General features: G+C 38.6%; 2 protein-coding genes across 2 annotated transcripts in view; both read right to left on the minus strand.

Annotated features, from left to right (window-relative positions):
* Positions 1 to 20,459, minus strand: part of ITGA1 (integrin subunit alpha 1) — a 72,092-nt gene that overhangs the window by 47,860 nt on the left and 3,773 nt on the right. The gene's annotated exons all lie outside the window — the stretch shown is intronic.
* PELO (pelota mRNA surveillance and ribosome rescue factor) lies at positions 13,086 to 17,933 on the minus strand. Its single transcript, XM_058864094.1, has 2 exons — positions 16,857 to 17,933; positions 13,086 to 15,732 (listed from the first exon to the last, which is right to left on the minus strand). The coding sequence occupies exons 1-2, from the start codon at positions 17,916 to 17,918 to the stop codon at positions 15,301 to 15,303; spliced, it is 1,494 nt and encodes a 497-aa protein (XP_058720077.1). The 5' UTR covers positions 17,919 to 17,933; the 3' UTR covers positions 13,086 to 15,300.

The following is a 20,459-nucleotide window of genomic DNA, read 5'->3' on the forward strand; positions in this document are numbered from 1 at the left end:
TGGAAAATAAATGAAAAGAAAAAATGCCTTAATGTTGGTACAGTGGGTATAACAATCAATGGTGTTGTAAAGATATTTTAAAAACCTGCAAACAGAACAGGTGTGCAGTACAGCAACAGGGAACTGTCCATCAAAATGTATTGAAAGCTAGGTGATATTAGAAAAGATGTCCTATTTGTAAGATAACAACTGTCTGCCTTTAAAACTATTTTACGTTGATGTTGCAAAGACTACCTGTCTCATGGTGAAAGCAATCAGCATATGAGCACGCAGGTGCGCTGCTGAAAAATGTGACTCAGTGACAGAAGCACTGTTGTGGCTTCCCACAAAATCTTATTTTCAAAATGGTGGCAAATAGTATCATGGTCTGCAATTTGAACACTCTTTCACTTGAGGAAATTGATACTGCTGTGTGTTGGCACCTGCAAGCCTGAGCTGCAGCTCAGCTTGCTGCAATCAAGCCAGCCGCAGAGAACAAACTGTGTCCCTCAGTACGCGCAGCACTGAGCCGCTGGAAATAAAACCTCCACAAAGCTGGATCCTTTGGCTACACCAACACAACACCATGCACTTGGGTCAGGGCTGGGCTGCAACTGGCTGGTAGCAAGGAAGGTTGAACATGTGTCTACTTGCAAAGTCATACCTATAGAAATGCTGTTTTTAAATTAATGGCTCAAACATGTGAAAGTGGATTATTTTCTGCACCAGAAAATCTACACACTTTATTTTTTGCTTCACTTGTGATAATATCACTGCAGAATTACACACCCTTTTCCTATGAAAAAAAGACTTAGCCACTGAGATGCCAAATGGAAGAAAATATGACAGCATTGTACAATTGCTGTCTGTGAGTTCAGGGGCCACAGTGCTCTGGTCTTACTGCAGAAGACCAAGGAGGCTGAGGCAGGAGTTCCTGTTGCATTCAGCTCTGCCTGGCTAAATATCAACATATTTCAAATAAAGCTGTAGATATATAGATATATACATATATCTATCTAAACTTCAGAAACTTTTTCAGTAGTGCTTAAATCAAGCCTTTTCTTTTTCTGGGCTACAAAAGAACCTTTGTATGATTTTGCCTCCAGCATTTTTTCTTTAATCTTTAACCTTTGAAGAGCAAAAGACTGACTTTCTGGAAAGAGACTGAATAATTAATAGACCACTTCTTATTAAAAGTAGATAAATACCCTAGAAGACAAAGAAATATATATTTGAAAGTAATTCCAGACGCAGCAGCCAAAAGCTTTTCAAAACTAATTAAATGCTTTGTACAACCCATTAAATAAAGCTCTCTTTGCTGGTTTTGTACTAAGCATTTTATGCTGGAAAATAGTTTTATAATGCAGTATCAAGCCTGAAAATATACTGAATCAATGCATTGTAATGTGGTACCAAGAGTAACACAATGCAAACAGCAGAACTTTTGGAAATAAGATGGCAGAGACCAAGGATATGTCCCCCACTCAATTAGCAGTGATAGGAATAAAACTATTTTGTTCAAAATTTGGAAAGTGGTCCTCTCATTGTGACAATTCCTAGCACTTTGCAGTTTCAAAAGAAAGAAAAGAAAAAAGCCTTAGAAATATGCATGTCACATACAAAGAGTTTTATGAGGTTTGCTTCTTTACTTGTGCAGATGTACAAAGTCTTAGCAAATCTAGCAATTTGATGAAAGTGAAACAACTCCTACCAAATGTTTTATCATGTCTCCAACAACTTCCAGACCATCTTTTGGACATAGTTCTTCCATCAACACTTAACTCCACACAACTCCCTATAATCTTTCTATTCTCTTGACATCTACCCTCCTTTGCTACCAAAGACCATTCCTCATGAACACTCCACTGGAACTTTCATTTCCTACCACACAGCTTTATGTGCAAGCCCCATATTTCAGGCAGAAACCACAGCTAAAATGAATATGTAGGTTGTTTTCTGAAATAAAACCCATCAGTAAGACTCAAATAAGACATTTAATTTGGTTTTCCTCACCCACTTGTTCAGTTATGATGAATCCCAGCTTTGCTGGCTGAAGTTCTGTAAGCTTTCCATTGTGTAGCCTTCTTGAAACTAGCATGATAGGTCAAGTACACCTTGTGCTGCAGGAAACACAAGATACCAAAGCCCCAGAGCCACTTCTTCCACAGTGATTTTCCGTTTGACTTCACACTGTTAGACTGTTTTTCCACACAAGCACAGCTTGTGTATTACAGGACAATTTTGTTGCTCTTAGCCTAAAAAACCCCCACCTAAGCAGATCCAATATGAACTTTACTGGCTTTTTTTAACAAGTATGATAGCAATTGAGTGTTATTTTCTTATTATGTGAAATAATTAATTAATATTTTTAGTATTAATTTCATGTTTTCTACAAAGTTAAATTCTGTGACTCTTAATGGAGAAAGCAAACCTAAATTTTTTTTTCATTTTTGAACAAATAGTTGCCATACCTTTTCTATTCTTTTCATATGTCACTTTGAATGTTCCTCTTTCTATGATTTAATCCAAAGATATAGATGGCTTGTGCAATAGGAAGCACAAACAATTGAGAAGGTTATCACTGTCTGGTTAAAAAAATGATATGACCATCCTTACATAGCACCACTTTACTATGTTTAGTAATTGGTTATTGTAAATGTATCTTTGTATCAGAGATGCATTTTACAATACAGAGTTTATAACAGGGAGTTTAATTCAGAGTTGAAGCTCATGAAAAAAAACCTATGCATGACTGTAGAATTATGTCAGAAATTTCAAGGCAGAGATGGTAAGTGTTCAAAAGTAAGAATCATTAGTGATTCAACACAGGTTTATTTTGAGAAGATGGAGAATGGTGACTTTTGTCATTATGCAACATGCCCTACATCTTTCACAATTTTAGTATGCTAATATAGGGACTAAGGAAAAAGAGAGTCCTGAATACTCATGACACTGGTGAATCCTTTGATTTGAGGAAATCACTACTTGTCAGCATTAAAATGTGAATTGCAAATGACATTGTCTACATATTTTTAAGTTTCTTTTTAAATCCATGCTTTGTACTTGGTTTTTTTTTTCCTTAGCAACTTGCAAGATATCTTTGAAAAAATAACAGTCAAAACTGAGAAAAAAATACTACATATTTAGGCAAATGAATGCACTTCTGAAGGTAGATATATTTCCACAGCACTGTTATTTACATATAAAAAAATCTAAGTAGACTTTAAGAGAGTATGGACCATTGCACCAGAAAAGACCCCCAAACAAGTCACTCTATCTGATAGGTCTACGATTCACCAGTCAACTCCATCAAAATGAAAACCAACTATGTATAAAATGCCCCAGGACAGAAATTCCTTTCAAACTTTGTGGGAAATTTGATAATCTGAGAACTGGTGCAAAAAATAATGCCTAAGTGAAAACTCATGCTACTATCTCCCTGCCAGGACTGCAAGTGCACTCCTTTCTCTCTCTGAGAAGGGATTGCTCAAGATTACTCCTTGAGGAATTGAAAGACTCCTTGCAGCAGCACATTCTCAGTAAGCGATCAACAGCATACTAAATAAACTCTGACATCTTAGCTAAGTGATACAGAAGACTGTGCACGTACAATCCTTTGGACATAAATATTGACAAGTCTAGAACCAGGAGCTGCACCTAAACTAATTCCTCTCTGAGAGGAGTTTAAAAAGCAAGAGAGTCCTTTCTGAACCTGATGATAAAACAGAAGGGTCTTCCTGACAGCTTTATCTGTCTCTGCCCTCTACACTGGGAATGGTCAAGTGTCATCAGACGTTCTTAAACCACCATCACATTTACCACTGAATTTTGTCAACGCAATGTTTTATATCAATAATATATATAGGTGTTTCGTCCTATGAGTGAAGTACCTCACTCCATTTGTTACATGGATGAAGGAAAATTATTTTTTTGCCTTCCTGATTTGGTTCTTTTACCTTTTCTTTTCCTTCCCCAGTTGTTTTTAGAGATTGTTGGGTAATTTTTCTCAGTCTTAAGCTAGTACAACTTTTTCCATTTTTTTACTTCACAATGACTATAACTTCTGTTTTTCATCACCTTCGGCTGAGCATAATAATTGGATTCTCTCAACCAAATCACTCAAGGCTTCAGAAACAGAAATCCTCCAAAAGGAAGTGTGACCCACTCACATCCAGCTAGCTAGAGCATCAAATCTAAGCCAGTTTTTACATAGTACAACAAAAACAGATTATTTCTATAAAATGCATCAGTATCAATTCAGGTGTGATCCAGTTTCTTTTGGAGTGCAATGGAAGGGAAAAGATGGAAGCTCATAAATATCTAGCTTTTCCTTTGGTCTTAAACAATTTTGCCATGCAGTGATTTGGGGGAAAAAAACCCAAAAGCAGGAAGAAAGCTTGACCAAACAAAAATGACAGACAAGTGGGGCAGAGACACACTTCAGAATTAAATCTCAGACATGTATATTAAAATGAAACATGCATATTAAAAGAAAAAAATCAACTTGCATAGTCAAGATGTACAGAGACAACTTACCTATTATTTCCCATAATAAAGCAGCTATGATAATTTTTATTGAAACACAACAGAAAATTCATTTTTAGCTGAACCATGTTCTAGTACAATAAGAGGAAACCACTATGTTTCTGCAGCTTCTTGTATCATGGCTATATAAAGCAGAGTTCTGTTTCTCTGTTTGTATGTATTCCCATAATACAGCAGAGACCTGAAAACTCTTAAACTTCAGTGTTTCTCAGCACTAAGACTTAGTTTATTCTTCAGAAAAACTTGTTATATAAAGCTAACGGGTTCCAGAAAAAACATAAATCAAAATAATATTCACTAAACTGAACTCCATTTAAAAGACACACAGAAATACTACAGCAGTTTAACACAGAAAACACCTTTACAAACATCAAGTACCCTAGTAAAGCTGAAAAAATTAAAAAAAAATAAAATTGTATGTGCAGCTTTCTGAGAGAAGTGGAGAGTAAGGGATAAAACCTACTGCTGCCAAAGGCAAATTTTGAAGTTTAAAAATGCTTGATATGGAGTTTGGACTGAAAATATGAACAATCATCCAAATAATTCACTTTTCCTATTGCCTATATTAATTCTTTGTGATGCATCAAATGTACTATCAATAATATTGTTCAAGATCTATTTTTTTAAAACTTTTTCTTCTATTGGTAACCAAAAAAGTTGCTACAGTGAGAATATAGTTGATAAGAGATTGCTACAGGCAATAATGGAAAATAAGTCATGTATTTGTTGAAATGCTGGAATTTCCCCATGAATGGTCCCCAGATGCTCTCACACAAGGTCAGATGGAAATGCCTCTTCTTTGCCAATTGCACAGAACTGAAATGCCTGCAGGGAAAGCCAGCCTGTCCTGCAAGAACACAAGGGAGCAGGCACTGCCTGTTTGAACACAGCAGATCTGCCCTGCTCATAGCAAAATCCTGAGTGTGTTCCAAGCATGTGCCAGCACAGTAGTGACTTTCTACTACGACATACAGAGCTCTCCTGGCTCAAAATCTATCACTTTTCACTGCTAAAAGAGAAGATAATCCTCAGTCAGTTTGTTTCCTTAGTCATCTCTACCTATGAATTAACTCTGATGAAAAATATTTTATTCTACTGGACAACTGAAAGAACATGGCTCTGTGATAACAAAGTTGACAGTTATAATTGAGAAAAACAAGTAGATAAGAACGTGGAACTGGAAATGACCACAGTGATCATTAAACCAATTTTCCATTAGCCATAAAAATAGCTGCCTAATCTAGTAAAGACTGCAAAACCCACACATATATCATGAAAGACATTGCATTCTAAGAAAAAAAAAGTTAACTCATTTGGTCAAAGAAGACCAAGAGAGTACTTGGTATTGCACTAGTCAATTCATAAGACTGTTACAAAAGGTATTTTGCAGTTTAGCACATATTACGGTCTAAGATAATCACAAGGACTTTCACAACCTTGATGTGTCACATGATAGTAGCTCATCTCCAGCCTACCTGTGAGGTGAGCATAATTTACAGGCAATAGATAAAACTACATTTCTGTAAATGGATTCCTATACCAATAAACCAGGAATTGTAATATAGTGTTTATCTGCGACCATGAGAAAAAAGAACAAAATCAAAATGCTAACTTTCCATCAGTACCACTTATGAAATAAGAACAGAAGATGCACCCCTACCAAGAAACTTACTCCCCAAAACAATTATGAGGGACATTGGAATTGAATATGGTCAATATTGGTGACTATTTCACTGTCATTTCACAATGCAGCTGGAAAATACAGCAATTTTTAATATTGCAGTACAATTTTACGGGTTTTTAATATTTTTCTTTTATGTGGCATATTTTTATGGTCAAGATACTTTTTTAAAATGAAACGCTAATAAATTCTCCAAAAGCAACTTCCTCATGAATTACAAAAAATGATTCACAACGTACTGAAAACTTTAGCATAATATGCATCACCAACAATATCTACAAATTTTTAAAGACTCTGGCATTGAAATACTAGTAAGAGCATGAACATCTCTTTTGTTGTATCACTACTGTAGGGATTTTTCTGGTAAATTAATTGAAAGCACTGCAAAATTAATCTTAGGTCTTTTTACTGCAAATGTTATTTTTTATTGGTCAATAAACAATTCAGGGAAATTTGGAACCAGCCGTGAAGAAATTATAAAAGGAAGGTTCGTTTCCCCCCCAAAAAATTAGAGCTGGATTCTAGAGGTAGAAAAACATCCTGTTTTTTAGATGCAGCTTAAGATAGAGTTTTCTACATGAATTACTGGCACTAATAACTTTAATTTCCCACCCACAGCAATGAAGTACACCCATGATTTTAAAGATATCTATCTGGATCAGGCCTATTCAGAAAGTATCCTTGTGATACCTGGAGTACCATAAAGAACCTGTTACTCCTTCTTTCAAACATCTGCATCACCCTCACAGAACTACCATGGAAGCTTAATAGGGAAGAAATTGTCCAAGCTGAATTAAAGTTTGCAAAACTAAGGTCAGTTTTGGGGTCATTTAAGAGTGACTCAGTCTTCTATAGTGAACAGGACCTGCAAGTCTTAAAAAAAGGACCTCCCAAAAAGTTAAAATTAACCTAATGCCACCAACTTATATCCCACAACACTCCTGTTGCATGTATGCGCTACCTTACCACAGATTTAACATCAGTCTTATGCAAGTAGCACCTCAACTATAGTTTCAGCAACAGAGACTGGCAGATGACTTCCAGCTTTTCCTTCCTTCCCAGCTATGAGGCAGCACAGCAGTGCTGATGCTGAGCTCTTTCTATTCTTTGGTCTACACCTCTTTGGATACCACTGCTGCCTTTTTATCGGATACCCCAGTAGCCTTTGTAGGAAGCAGACTTTTCCAAGCTGTGCTGACAGATACAGAGGATCAATTCATAGCTGCTCACTTCAGAACTACTGGAGAAAACATGCTTTCTAAAGAAAACACATTTAATGATCAATTACTTCAGTCTAACAACTGTTTACAAATAAAACATTGAAAAATTATTTTTTAATAACCTTTACAGCTCCTGGAGGACATCTAACTGGCAGCGATGGAAAGGAAAGTGCCCATTGAACCCTTATCAGGTACCTAATATAAGCATTTTTTTTCATCATTAGGTCAGAGCTAACCACTGTCTGACTGTGGGTCAGTGTTGTGGTGCAATCTGGTGCCACTGCTGAGATGTAGTGTGAACATATGTGCTAAGAATTAAACACATATTGAAGAGGGCAACACAATGCTCTGATGAAATAAAAACAGCAAGTGCTCTGCTTCTGTTCCAAGCATGGGTACGGGAATGCTGAATTGATTCCTATCTGTTGCTGGCAACTACACCACATTTCTCAGGGTAAACAAATTCCATATAAAAGTGACCTTTCACTGTAATTTTTTTCTGACTGGAAGGCTGTTCAATTTCTCATTTTTTCAGTAGTAGGAACTTTCTGCTCTCTAACATACATTTATTTCTTGCCAGTCCTTATGTCAAAATAAAAGTGCTTAAAGTAGGGAACAAAGTAGTTTTAAAAATGTTCTAGAAATAACCAAAAAAGCTCAAATCCAAATTACTACTGTCTAAAGCCCTAAGCATTTTTTTCAGTGATGATTTTCTCTTTCCAAAAAAAAAAAAACCACATCAGTTATGAATTTGTATTACCTATTTAGACAAGAAAGATAACTCTTCAAAATTAGGAAAGGTTGGACTCCCAGTTGTCAAAATTATTTGTCAACTTTGTTTTTTCTGAACACGTATCCTTGTTCATTAAAAACCACTTTGTCTCATAAGACTAATACACAGAACCATGCAAATCTACACTTGGATGAAACAAATGCAGATAGTTTAAAACAGTTTAGGCAGTCATAATTTACCAAGATCACAATGCCTGTGACTGTGTACTAACAGAGTTTTAACAACTGATTTCTGGGTCTTTCTAGAGAAAAGGCCTAAAAACCTGTCATTTGACTGACTTGACTTACTAGTCTGTTTATCTCAGTTGAAATGACATGAAAAACCGTTAAAAACCGTTAAAAAATGACCAACAAACCTTGTAACCTTGTTAAACTTTGATTTAATCTGTCTTTCTCATTTTCTTCTTACCAGATGCCCTCTCAAAAAAAAAAACAAAAAAACCAACAACAACAACAACAAAAAAACAACCAAAAAACCCTGCAAGGTTTATTTCAATCAGCTTCTGTTGGTTTGAGGTTTTTTTAAGCCCTGACTAGAAATTTTTCCTTTGCTTATCACACAGACTGCCAACACCACACAGTGAAGTGTTTCTTTCACAAAGAAGTATTTCTGAAAAAGAAGGTGGTTTTCAGACAGGTATGAAAGGAAAACAAAGACAGTCTTTCACAAGCCTCAAATACAGCAATAGCAGCGTGGCCTATCTATAGTGAGAGGATTAGCAAGGTCTCCATATCTCTAGACTCTGTCTCAGGCTCAAAGCTCCTCTCCCCCAGACACACACACAGAGCTTAATCACATCAGCTGGCATCTTACCCTCAACCAAGTATGAGTTGCTAGAACTGAATACAGATATTTCAAACATTCACTGCATCTCCCTTTGGAGAAGCCACATATCCAAAACAGCATCTCATGTTTTCCATTAAACCATAGCTTTTCATCTTTCCTCACAGCTCTGGAACTTGGAAAAGCTCCCTCAGGAGACAGCTGCTCTTTTTCTGCCTCTCACCCTGGCTGTCCTAGTAGCTCCTACATACAGCCCTGCAGCAAAGGCAGCCAGTGCCCCAGGAGACTTGACTTTCCTGGCAGACTGTCAGTGTTCACCCAGCACTGTTTCTGCAAATCCATTTCAGCTTCTCTTAGACAATCTATCTCAGAACAGCAATTTCCACTCAGGAGAGGAATAAATTGTATGGGATACACCAGTTCTCTTAATCAAATGGAAGTGGTACCTGCTTGGGAAAGATAAAAAATGCAGTTAACTTCTCTCACACCTAAATGAAACTATTTATCTAAAACACTTGAACACTGCCAGTCAAAGAAAAGGCAATGTTCTTCAGCAAAACTGGCTGTAGCTTTCAGAGCTTCAGAAATATCCATGAGCATTTAACAACTGTCAGACTTCCTGAATTTATCACTTGCTACCAAGTTCCTCCTATAGTAAACAAATCTTTGAGTCTTGCTGATAATTATCAACCCTACATCCTGAGCCAATCCTGTAGCTACCAAAGCAAGTACAAGCCAAGAATCCAGTTAGCTTTTTCTCTTACTAAAAACACACACATGTCTTTGCATACAAACCCTGTCAGTAAAAAGTGTGCTAAAAGTACTTGTTCTAATCAAACAAAAAGTACTGCATAGGAAAGAATTGGCCCATCTTCAAAAGCAGATTTGCTGGTAGCTGCCAGGTCCAAAATATTTTTGAAACATGGAAATTCAGAACTTTTTTCCAAAAAAAAGATGAAGTGTGTTTGGTAGGTACAGTCCTAGCTTTCAATTATTTTCCTTTCATGTACAGACCAGAAATCGGAAAATTGCCTCCCTCATCCCATGAGATATCATGCCTAAGCCAGTTGTGATTTAGATATCTTAGAAGATATAAAAATACTTGCTCAATGTGGAAGTTGTATTTACCAATGACAGACAGAAAAGGGAGCACCTTTAGCCTAGTGTTTACTATGAAAGAAAAAAGTCATAAGCTTTGTATCTTCTGTTCCATTTGACTTCTTAAACCCCTACACTCTTTCTTTTCTATTCCAGGCTTGGCTTTGACTAGAAATTCCATTTTGGACCAGAGAAAACACTTCCCATCATGTCTGGTATGTACATTCCTAAAAAGGAGGACTGGTTTCAACTAATTAACATTCTCTAATGGAACAGCTACTTTACCAGAGGATTCATGATCAGCTCTAATTTGACTTCTAAGTAATTATTTGAGCAGCATGACAGCAATTACATTAGCTGTGAATGTAGCATTTCCCAAAAAGAGTGCAATAAATTAAAGACTGATATAGCAAAAAACTGACAAGACCTGGCAGGGCTTGAAAGCTGCTGCTTCATGTTGCATTTCCCAGAAGACACTGACTTGGAAGGAAGGGCTGCTCTGATACCACTCCCCTTTCTGTTTCTTATACAGCCCTCAAGTGGGACAAAAGGAAGAATTATTTTCAGACAACAGAAAAAACAACTATGATTTCAGAAACCTTTTCCTCACACTTTATTTTAGGCTAAGACACCTTAGGATTAAATTTCTTTTTCACAGAAAAGCTGTAGAGCATCTCTAAAATAGTCAAGTTTACAAGCTGACAGGGGAGATGCAGTTTGGTTGTTAGAATAAAGACATGCCTTTCCTTTAGATTCTGTAACACACAAGCATTTGATTACCCTCAAATCCAAGTCAATGCCCTATTTGAGTCAAGCATAAAATATGTGGCAAGACTAAACATTACACTTATTCAGCAAGTCTTTGGGCAGCTGTCACACAAGAAGCTTCACAGCCTGCATTTGCTCTTTCCACTGCTGAAAAAGCCCAGGCTCAACCCCTGCTGGAGCCTGAATTAATGATCATAATTATCACAAGACCCAAACGGTTAGGCATTTTCTTAACCCTAAATTTTTTGAAACCACAAAATACTTCTTTCCCACACAAAATCTGAAAGAAACAGTCCTTAAAAACAAGTTGTGGCCATTACAGGAGCAAGATATTGTAAAATTTTCTACTGCAATGCCCTGTCATCACTCTCTCCCCATCATCTGCTAAATCAAATCAGAATTGAGAAATCTTCAGATTAAGGCAACCGGTGCAAGGAAAAAAAAATCAAGTCTGAAGTTCAAGAAAAAAAAATCAAGTCTGAAGTTCTGCCTATCTAAAAAAGTACGTAAGTAAGTACTTTTCTGAAGTTATTCCTTCATTTTTTTATGTCTCCTGTAGAGATTCCAATTTTAGGTTATAAGCAAGGATTCCTAATTGGGGACCTTCTAATTGCTGCTTCACATTTTTAAAATTGCTTTCTTAGGTCTTTTGTAGAATCAATAGACTACACACTGTTGAAATAAGGCTTCAAATAATGCATTCTGACAATATGGGGATTTTCCCTGCAAGACTCAGTGTCTATTCCTTTATGAAACAGGCTTATTTTCTTGAAAAAGAGTGCTATGAAAATCTCAGAAAAAAGTGAATGGACTGGGCGATCTAAAAGACACATGCATATGAGTACATTTTTCTAGATATATAATCCAGCTGCCAGAAAGAAATTTGAGAGACTCAACTGATACATCAGTCCAATGATAAGTGAGCTATAATATACTTTCATTGAACAAGGTAAACCCAAGTCAGCAGCTCAGAAGTTGTAAGAAACTTTCAAAGGGTAAGGTAGTCTTAAAATTCAGCGCTATTTAATCTATGAGGAAAAAGTAGCAAATGAAAATTTAGACAGTTACACAGCTTTAAAAACATCATGTCCAGTCCCATCACAAATTAAACTGAAGAACTATGAGCTCTTGTGGCACTGGTGGTCCAAATATCATTAGTAGCATTTTACTGGTACAAGGGTAAAGACAGGACAAGAGAGATGAGGAATTCCCTAATCACACACTGTTAAACGCTTTACAATTTCACTGAAGGATTTATCTTTTATTTCGCCTTGTAATTAGCAGGATTATTTTGGTCTCCAGCTGGTCATGATCTTGCATTTTGCACCAAGCTTTAGCTGATTAACAACCACAAAAACGTGTATGATGAGTGGATTTAAATGCCAAAGGTGACAAAATTAACAAACTGGGGGCTGTTCCAAAATACAAATTTGCAAGAGAGGCAAACAAATAAATGAATATTTATTTGAATCACTGTATAGCACAGCAGGGTTCATGATCAATCAAATTTCATACTTTTTAAAGCTTTCTTCCTACTAAACGTAACAAGCTTTATGAAGTCCTACAATGTGTCTTCATTCCTTTTGAACAGCCTAAAATTAGATGCTAAACCACACTATTAATTCACAGAATTATGTCAGAATATAATCCTAAACCAAATGGAGACACATCAAAATACATTTTTTAGTTCATGTATGTTTAGTTCCAAGCAATAGACACAGAAAGTATTTTCCCATGGCTCTAGCACTCACTCCTTTGATCTGCTGGTAGCATGCCTCTTCTGTGCAAGTGTTATCTATACACAAAAACTGAGGTCTGCATTGAGCAAGCAACTTTGTCAATATGGACTTTTCAACTAATCAAAATTCCTTGAAAAGTGGAAGATATTAGCTACCCTGGAACTTGGCCAGGTCAAGCATCTGCAAATACTGAACACAGCCCACTTTCAATACCAAGCCCTTAAGCTGTTTCCTGAAACAGGATGCATTTGTATACATAGTGTTGTGTATTTATTTTACAACAAAAATACTTACCAAAAAGAAAAACCCCACTGAAAAACACCTCAAAAACGAAACAAAAAAACCCCCTCCAAAACCCCAAAATAAACACACAAAACCCCCCTCCTACTCTGGGCAACTTCATGTGTATTTCTTCCAGAGACACATCAACATGATAGTAATAACTTAAAAAAAAAAAAAAAAAAGAAAAATATAAAAAATATAAAGTCAAGGCAGAATTTTAATTCTAAGTGTAAATAATTGAAAGAATCACTATTGTCACATTTTCTTAGCAGATGGAACAAAAAGCAAAAATGCAACAAAATGCGCAGTTTTTTTCCTTGATGGTACCTACAGGCACAAAATACAAACTCGTCATTGTAATCATTGTTATCATGTAGGATACAGCAAAAACTCTGTCTAACTTCTGGTTTACAATAGAATAATTGGAACCATCTGGTCTGATAAAATAGCAATCCATACCACAACCAAAAAACAGTTCGATTTGTCTCTCAAAGAGTTTGCTGAGAAATAAACTAAGAATATCTGGTGCACTACAAATTAGAATATGTCCTTTGTGTACAGCTGCAACAAATTGGCATTACTCAGAGAAAGGGAATATATTACTATACCATCTTATGTTATAAAAGCTTGGAGAAATTAATGACTTTAGATTATGAGTTTAAGGCCCTAATTTGCTGCATATAATTAATATTTACTGGTCAATTTCTTCTGCTTCCTACATTTTTTACATTAAACTAGATATAACAGGAATCAAGGTGCTTTCTAGCTAAAAAAGTGTAAAATAAAATAATGCAAATTAAAAAATAATAAATTAATTTAAGCAGTCTTAACTGCTGAAGAAAGCCTAGAGCAGTCTAGCAGCACCCAACACCATTCAAGACAAAAATGTAAAGCGCAAATAATTTGTGTCCAAGCTGACTGTACACAAGTTGCCTGTCTTCAACAAAAGAAGAATTGAAGTATTACAGCGCTAATGTAAGTTCTGTTCAAGAATTTCTTAGACTGTGTGGATGATGTAGAAAAGGGGAGATGGCTTAAAGTCAAAAGTACTTCTCTATCAATAAGTTTAGACTGATGTTCCAGCTACCAATAAACAGTATTAAATTCAGAGGATTGGCACCCATTAACACAGGTGACTACCCTGAAAAATTATTTTCCTAAAAGTATTCTACCCAGACTAGGAGTTTTGGTGATTTTATTTTTTAATGCTCCTCTCTTACGACGCTTTCCGTATTACAGTTCTGTGGTTCCTGTTCTTGCCTCTAATCACATTTAAAAAAGGAATGCCTACTTACACACACAAGCCACACCATCAAACCTTGGTTTGAAACACTACAACCATGGGTTATGTCTGAATCTGAAAGCAACTTTTGCTTCTTCAACATATGATTTACTGCCCAATAAAGAAACAAAACACCTGTCTCTCAGTACTTCGAGCTGATCAAATAATTGAAAAGGTGATTTTCACTTTTGCAGTCCCCACTATCTTAGACTGAAGTTTGATTCATAATTTTATCATTACTTCTGTATTACAGTTTATGTATGTTTTTAAAAAGATATGCGAATAGAATACCAGATTATGAAGTTATGTAAACTATTTGCTATCGAAAGATTCCTTGTGGACACTAGAGTCCTGATTTTCTAAGTTTTCTCCTATGCCTTCTCAGAACTGGGTGCTAAATAATGCCAATTTAGCAGAATACAGTCAATGAAACCTTGTTAGTCCTCAGGACAATCTCCCAAGCTGTAACACCATTTAAAAAGATAGATAACTAAATGGGTGCACTGAGATTCAGCATTTCTCCTGCATCTACTATTGTGTTAGCAAAGAAATGGTTAACTTAAAGAGTCTGGTTGCTGAAAGATTGCTTCAAATGTTTCATAGAAATATTTAAGTGGTTAGACTTACACTACCAGACAAAGCCCTTAAGGGAAGGTATTGACCCCATTCCTTTGACAAACCTTACAAAACCCAGGGAGTTCCTATGAATATCAAGCACAGTTTTGACGGGTCTTCCAAGAAGTTTATATTTGTTTTGTAATACTCTTTTCAAGCATTTGACCAGAAATAGTCTAATGTGATTTTTTCCCTGAAATTATTTTTTCCTACACATTTCACTAAGTTATCAGTCTGCCTTAACATGCAGACTAAGCAGCACTGGGGAGCCAAATTATTTTCTTGTACTGTTGGTGGTCCAGAACTGCAAAAACAGTCAGCTCAACACAGCTACCAATAATTATTACCATAGATCAGATAACAAGTAGTGTGCCAAGTAAAAACTATATATATGTATGTGTAACTTTTTGATTACATGTCATGGGACATCTGCACACAAGTATTCAGATTGGAAGGACCTTTAAAACAATTTCAACATGACATAGAAAAGAAACTGTGCAATGAAGTCACTGTTATTAGTCCTCTTCAGAGCTAGATTCATCTTCCTGGTCAGAGAGCTCAGCAACAGGAAAGCGTAGGATAGCTGCCACCCCTGTCAGCTGGCCCAACTGCTCTCCAGACACATGGAGGCTGGAGAAAATGCGTACTGTGCCCATGTTCTCCCGTACGCTATCTACCAACTTCACATATCGGGCACGTGTAGCCACGTCCTGGTGCCGAAAAAGCTCATCACTGATCAGTAGGGTATCAATGGCCATGGCTTCGTTGGCCTTCTCCACATGTTTCAGGCCATAAAAAGCCCGGTCAGGCTCGTGCTGCAGCATTTTATAGAAGTCATCTAAGGCTTTGACCTCACCAGCTGCCTTAGTATCAGAAAGACGGCTAGTTACAGCTGGGTCGCAGAGTGCTTCCTTCAGTGCGTATTTATGTCCTGAGGAAGAGTGGACCTAGAGTGAAAACAAAGTCAAAGGTTTGGTGTTTTTGAAGAAAAAGGACCATTTTCTTGATTAACCAACCACAAACACCCTCTATGATATGCAATATTAATCTTGATAATTATCTGGGGAACTTAATCTCCTTGAAACACACATGATTCTATTCTTAATCTCTCCTGAAACCCAAAACCTAAACTCTTAAACTGCCTTTCAAGCAACACAAGAAAACTGCCTCTCTTATTCAAAGGCTGGGCTAAGTATATGAGCTCAACTGTTCCTAAGGTAAGGCTACTTGAAACAACCAAGAAACTAAGATCTAAGTTTTTTAAAGCATTCAAGAAAAGGAAGGCCCCTCAACACTGCAGGCATATAAATTAAAAGCATCAACTCTGTGCAATTATTATAGTTGCAAAGTTGTGAAGTACACTAAAACTTCCCTCTGTTATCACTTTACTACACATGGAAAAGGAGGGTTCTTGGTGCACTGGGTCTCCTAAGTACTTGGACCATTAAGCACTAGAACTCACTTCACTAGTCCTGCCCCCAGATCACCCTAGGCCTTCTTCAACCTAAAAATTATACAACTACCCTTAAGAAAACCTATTTTAGGCTCAGAATATGCCTATTTCAGTATAAGGCTAAACTCCCACCCACTCAACCAATGAGATGACTAAGAAACAAGAAAAAAAGTATAGCCTTTAACTATGTAGTACAAAACTAACAAAAAAATTGTGATTAATTTTTGTAATACAAAATTAACTAACCTATACCACATCCAGATACTTTAAAAAAAATCTTTAGAAAGTTGTTATTAAACACGTATGCTATACAATGTGGCAGAGTAACAGTGCAAAGTATTTTCCAACTTGTACTTCACACTTAATTGAAGAGTAAATAAGGGAGTTTGAAATATCTAACACTTTCTCTACTGCACATTAAGGTATCCCCAGTGGGAACCATCCTTGTACCAAGCATAACTTATTTATAGTTCAGGAGGCATGAGAATAATTTCCTCATGATGCTCAGTCAGAAATTTATTTCCTTTAATGACCTATTTCCCATGTAACTACCTCTTACTATCACACACAACTCCCAAGCCTCTTTTTACCCACTCTGAAGACTGCTTAGATCCTTACCTGTAGGAATTTGGACCTGTTCTCCAGCAGAAGTTTGTTGTCAGTCTTGACTGCCTGCTGGAACATGTAGTCACAAAACTGCTCCCGCACGAAGCCTGGGCTAGCCACCAGTACACACTTCACCACCTCAAAGTTGATATGCCTCTGGATGGCTTGCACCACCTGCTCGTAAAACCTCTCCAGCGCCCGGTCGTGCTGACTGCAGTTCCCTTTCCGCTTGCGGGGGATGTTCACCTCCACCTTGGCACGAGTAAGCGTCATGCTCGGGGTGACCAGGCAGACGTGAGCCAACCCCTCCTGCATGACCACTGCCGCCACATCGGCGCTCCAGGCCGGGTCGCAGGCCTGCTCGATGCGCTCCAGCACCACGCTGTCCCACTGCTTCTTCGCCAGGGTGAACTGCCGGTTGGGCTCCAGCTCGATGGTGTGGTAGGCGCCCATCTTCACATACTCGTTCTCTTGGATGTTCGTGCCCTTGACCCGCAGTTGGCAGGCCTGCGAGTCGAAGTCGATGGTCTCCACGCACAGGGTGAGGGTGGTGCGGATGCGGTTGCTGCCCACGCTGCCCGTGGACGACTCGGTCTGAACCTTGCGGATGGTGGAAGCGCGCAGGCTGTCACCCACCTGCAACAGGTTGTAGGTGTGCCACATGTCCTCAGGCTCCTCGGGGATCAGCGTCACCTGCCCTGCATTATCCTTCTCCAGGTCCTTCCTCACAAGCTTCATCCTGGCGGTTGCTCGCGTCGCTCCCCGGCTTCCCCTGTGCCGCGACGGCAGCAGGCGTGCTCCGGGAGCCGACGGGACCGCACACCCCCGGACGGACGGACGGACGGACGGACGGACGGATGGATGGATGGATGGATGGACGGATGGATGGACGGACGGACGGCCTTCCCGGAGCGCCCCCAACCCGCACCTCCGCACTTTCGCCGCCGACCCCAGTGCGCAGGCGTAGCGCCTACGGCCGCCCCATAGCGCATGCGCACAGACCCGGCTCCCTCCTCTGGCGCCGCCGGGGCGCGCCCGGCCCCGCCCCGCTCGGTCACCGCAGGCACAGCGCATGCGCGGGGCGCCGCGCGCCGGTAACCTGGCGGCGGCTCCTGAGGCTCCGTCCTGCGGAAGGAAAAATGCCGCGGCGGTGTGAGGGCGGGGGACTGGGAGGCAGCCGCACTGCTGCAGGGTGCTGCGAGCTCTGGAAGTCACCAGCTGCCTCGCCTGGAGGGAGTCTCCCCGCGTTCGTCCTTCCCCTCCACCCCTCCAGCGCTTCACACTGGCGGTCCAAGCTCCTAAAGTGTCCTAACACCGTGCCACGCGTTTCAAAACGCGAGAGGAAAAAGCCAAACCAAAACCAAACGGCCAAAGCCGAGCAGTCGTGGAAAGTTACAGGCACAGATGACGAAAGAGTCGAGAGGTACAGTCCCGTGGTTCAGCGAGTGCCAAGGAACCAAGGGACCGCATTGCCACCCCCAGCAGCTGCCGCCGCCTGAGGCGAGCGAGGCGGCCGTCACCCATGGGAATGAAAACCAGATACAGGCAACATCAGAACCTGAACTGTTACTTGGACACTGCTCTTAAACTGGATCCCGGTTTAAAAGGTTTTGGTTATATTTGCAAGTTGCACTTCAGCCGATACTGAGCCTTTACCGGCTGCCTTCCAGTTCTGAGATGCTAGGGAGGCAGATCAGTACGTTTCGAGCAAAGCTGGATGTTCACACATAGAAATAAGATGCCTTGCTAAAACACATATCAGTTCAATGATATTGCGAAGAAATTGGACCCGAAACATCAATGCGCAGCTGAATTTGCAGCCTAGACAAATTTAACAAGCCAGAAATAATGAAAAATTGTATCACTATACAAGAAGGGAGGAATATTTGAGACGGTTATGTGAGACCTAATAGCAACCTTCCAGTATCTGACAGGGAAGAGGGAAGCTGGAGAGGGATTCTTCATCAAGAACTGTAGTGACAGGACAATAAATAATGGGTACAAAATGAAAGAGGGGAAATTTAGGTTACATAGCAGGAAGAAATTTTTCTTTGAGGGTGGTTAGACACTAGAATAGTGTCTAACCCCTAGTTGCCCAGTGAGGTTGTGTTTGCCCCAACCCTGGTTCTGGTTCAACAAGGTCTTGAGAAAGCTGGTCTAGTGGGAATTGTCCCTCCCCATGGCAGGGTGGGCTGGGACTATATGATCTTTAATGTCCATTCCAACTCTTTAAAAATCTATAATTCTATGATTCTAAGTTTTGTACCTTAATTTTGAAACAGCATATGACACTAAAAACTCCATTTAAGAATGAATGTTGCAAATTTAGAACAAGGAAAAAAATGATTAATAGAAAAAATGCTGGCATGAGAAATGATTAAATAAAAGTTGATTGAGAAAGTAGGCACACTAATGTGCCGTGCTAATTGTGTCATGGCAATTGGAACAAATACATTAAGTGTGTACCAGACTGTGCACTCAGTCTGGTAACAGAAAAACATGAGGGCATCATCTAACAGATGAGAAGGTAATTTCAAACAAACAAGGAAACAAGGAAGTTTCTGGTTTCTATTAGCTTTTTTTTTTTTTTTTTTCAATAAAAAAACAACCCACTGTGAATTATGGAATTTGCTGACTTGGAAAGGCTTTGGAGTCAAGAATTTAATGAGATACAAGGCTACTGTGAGCAAAAATAATCTCCCATTATGATATACCTATAAATTTCTCTGAAGAATCTAGCTCTAGTCAGTTGTGACAGGACAGTGAACTCATATCTGGCCCAGTAAGTGCGTTCCTTTTCCCTAAGCTTGATACTGGTGTAAAAACAACTTTATCAGATATTACATAATAGGATTTATTTATCAGACCTCAGACTCTCTTCCTGTGAGTACACATGCTTAACTCTATTAGCATGAATAGTTTCACAGAATCAAGCAAGACCACCCAAGGGAATATAACATAGGCACATGTGTAAGTAATTGTTTAACTAGAGCTTGTGCATGCTAATAATTTTGCATTAAAATTTAAATGCAAAAACAGAGACAGAGAACTTCTGCATTCAGCTTTTCTGTAGGAGAGAGTGTGCACTCTACTTTAAGAGTTCCTTTCACTTATCTATATAAATACTGAATGGTGAGTTTATGACAAATTTTCTTCTTTACTTTCTTTGCAACTATAAAGTTCCAAGGGTTGACCTCCTGCTATTCTTTCAAGAAAAAAATAGTTGTGGTACAAATTTAACTTCTACACTAAAATGTATTTTACTTTTTATTATTTTAGTCTTGGGTATTTACAAGCTTTTCTGTGTTTATTCATTCCAGTCAAATTTTTACAAGCAGCCTCACATCCCTGAAGATTCAATATATTTTTGATAAAGGTTGCAAGTTGGCATCCAGTACCATCCAGTAGAAAATTAACATTCTGTTCAGGAAAAATAGGTGACTTGATGCATTAAAAAACCCTCGCAATAACACGCATGTGTGCACACACAGAGCATACACACACCCCACCCTACACAGTCCAAAAGCAAAAAACTCACAACAAACAAAACCACAACCAAAGAAGAAAGAACAACTTTGAAACAAAGTTGCCACTCAAAAGATTAAATTGACTGTT

The sequence above is a fragment of the Poecile atricapillus genome, chromosome Z (genome assembly GCF_030490865.1).
Source record: "Poecile atricapillus isolate bPoeAtr1 chromosome Z, bPoeAtr1.hap1, whole genome shotgun sequence".
In the NCBI taxonomy this organism is placed as follows: Eukaryota; Metazoa; Chordata; class Aves; order Passeriformes; family Paridae; genus Poecile; species Poecile atricapillus.

Bases quoted from the DNA above. Each gene is read 5' to 3' on its own strand.
- PELO (XM_058864094.1), bottom strand. From the start codon at position 17,918: ATGCGCTGTGCCTGCGGTGACCGAGCGGGGCGGGGCCGGGCGCGCCCC. The intron at 15,733-16,856 runs GTAAGGATCTAA...TTTTCACTCTAG, and splicing joins ACAGGTCCAAATTCCTACAG to GTCCACTCTTCCTCAGGACA.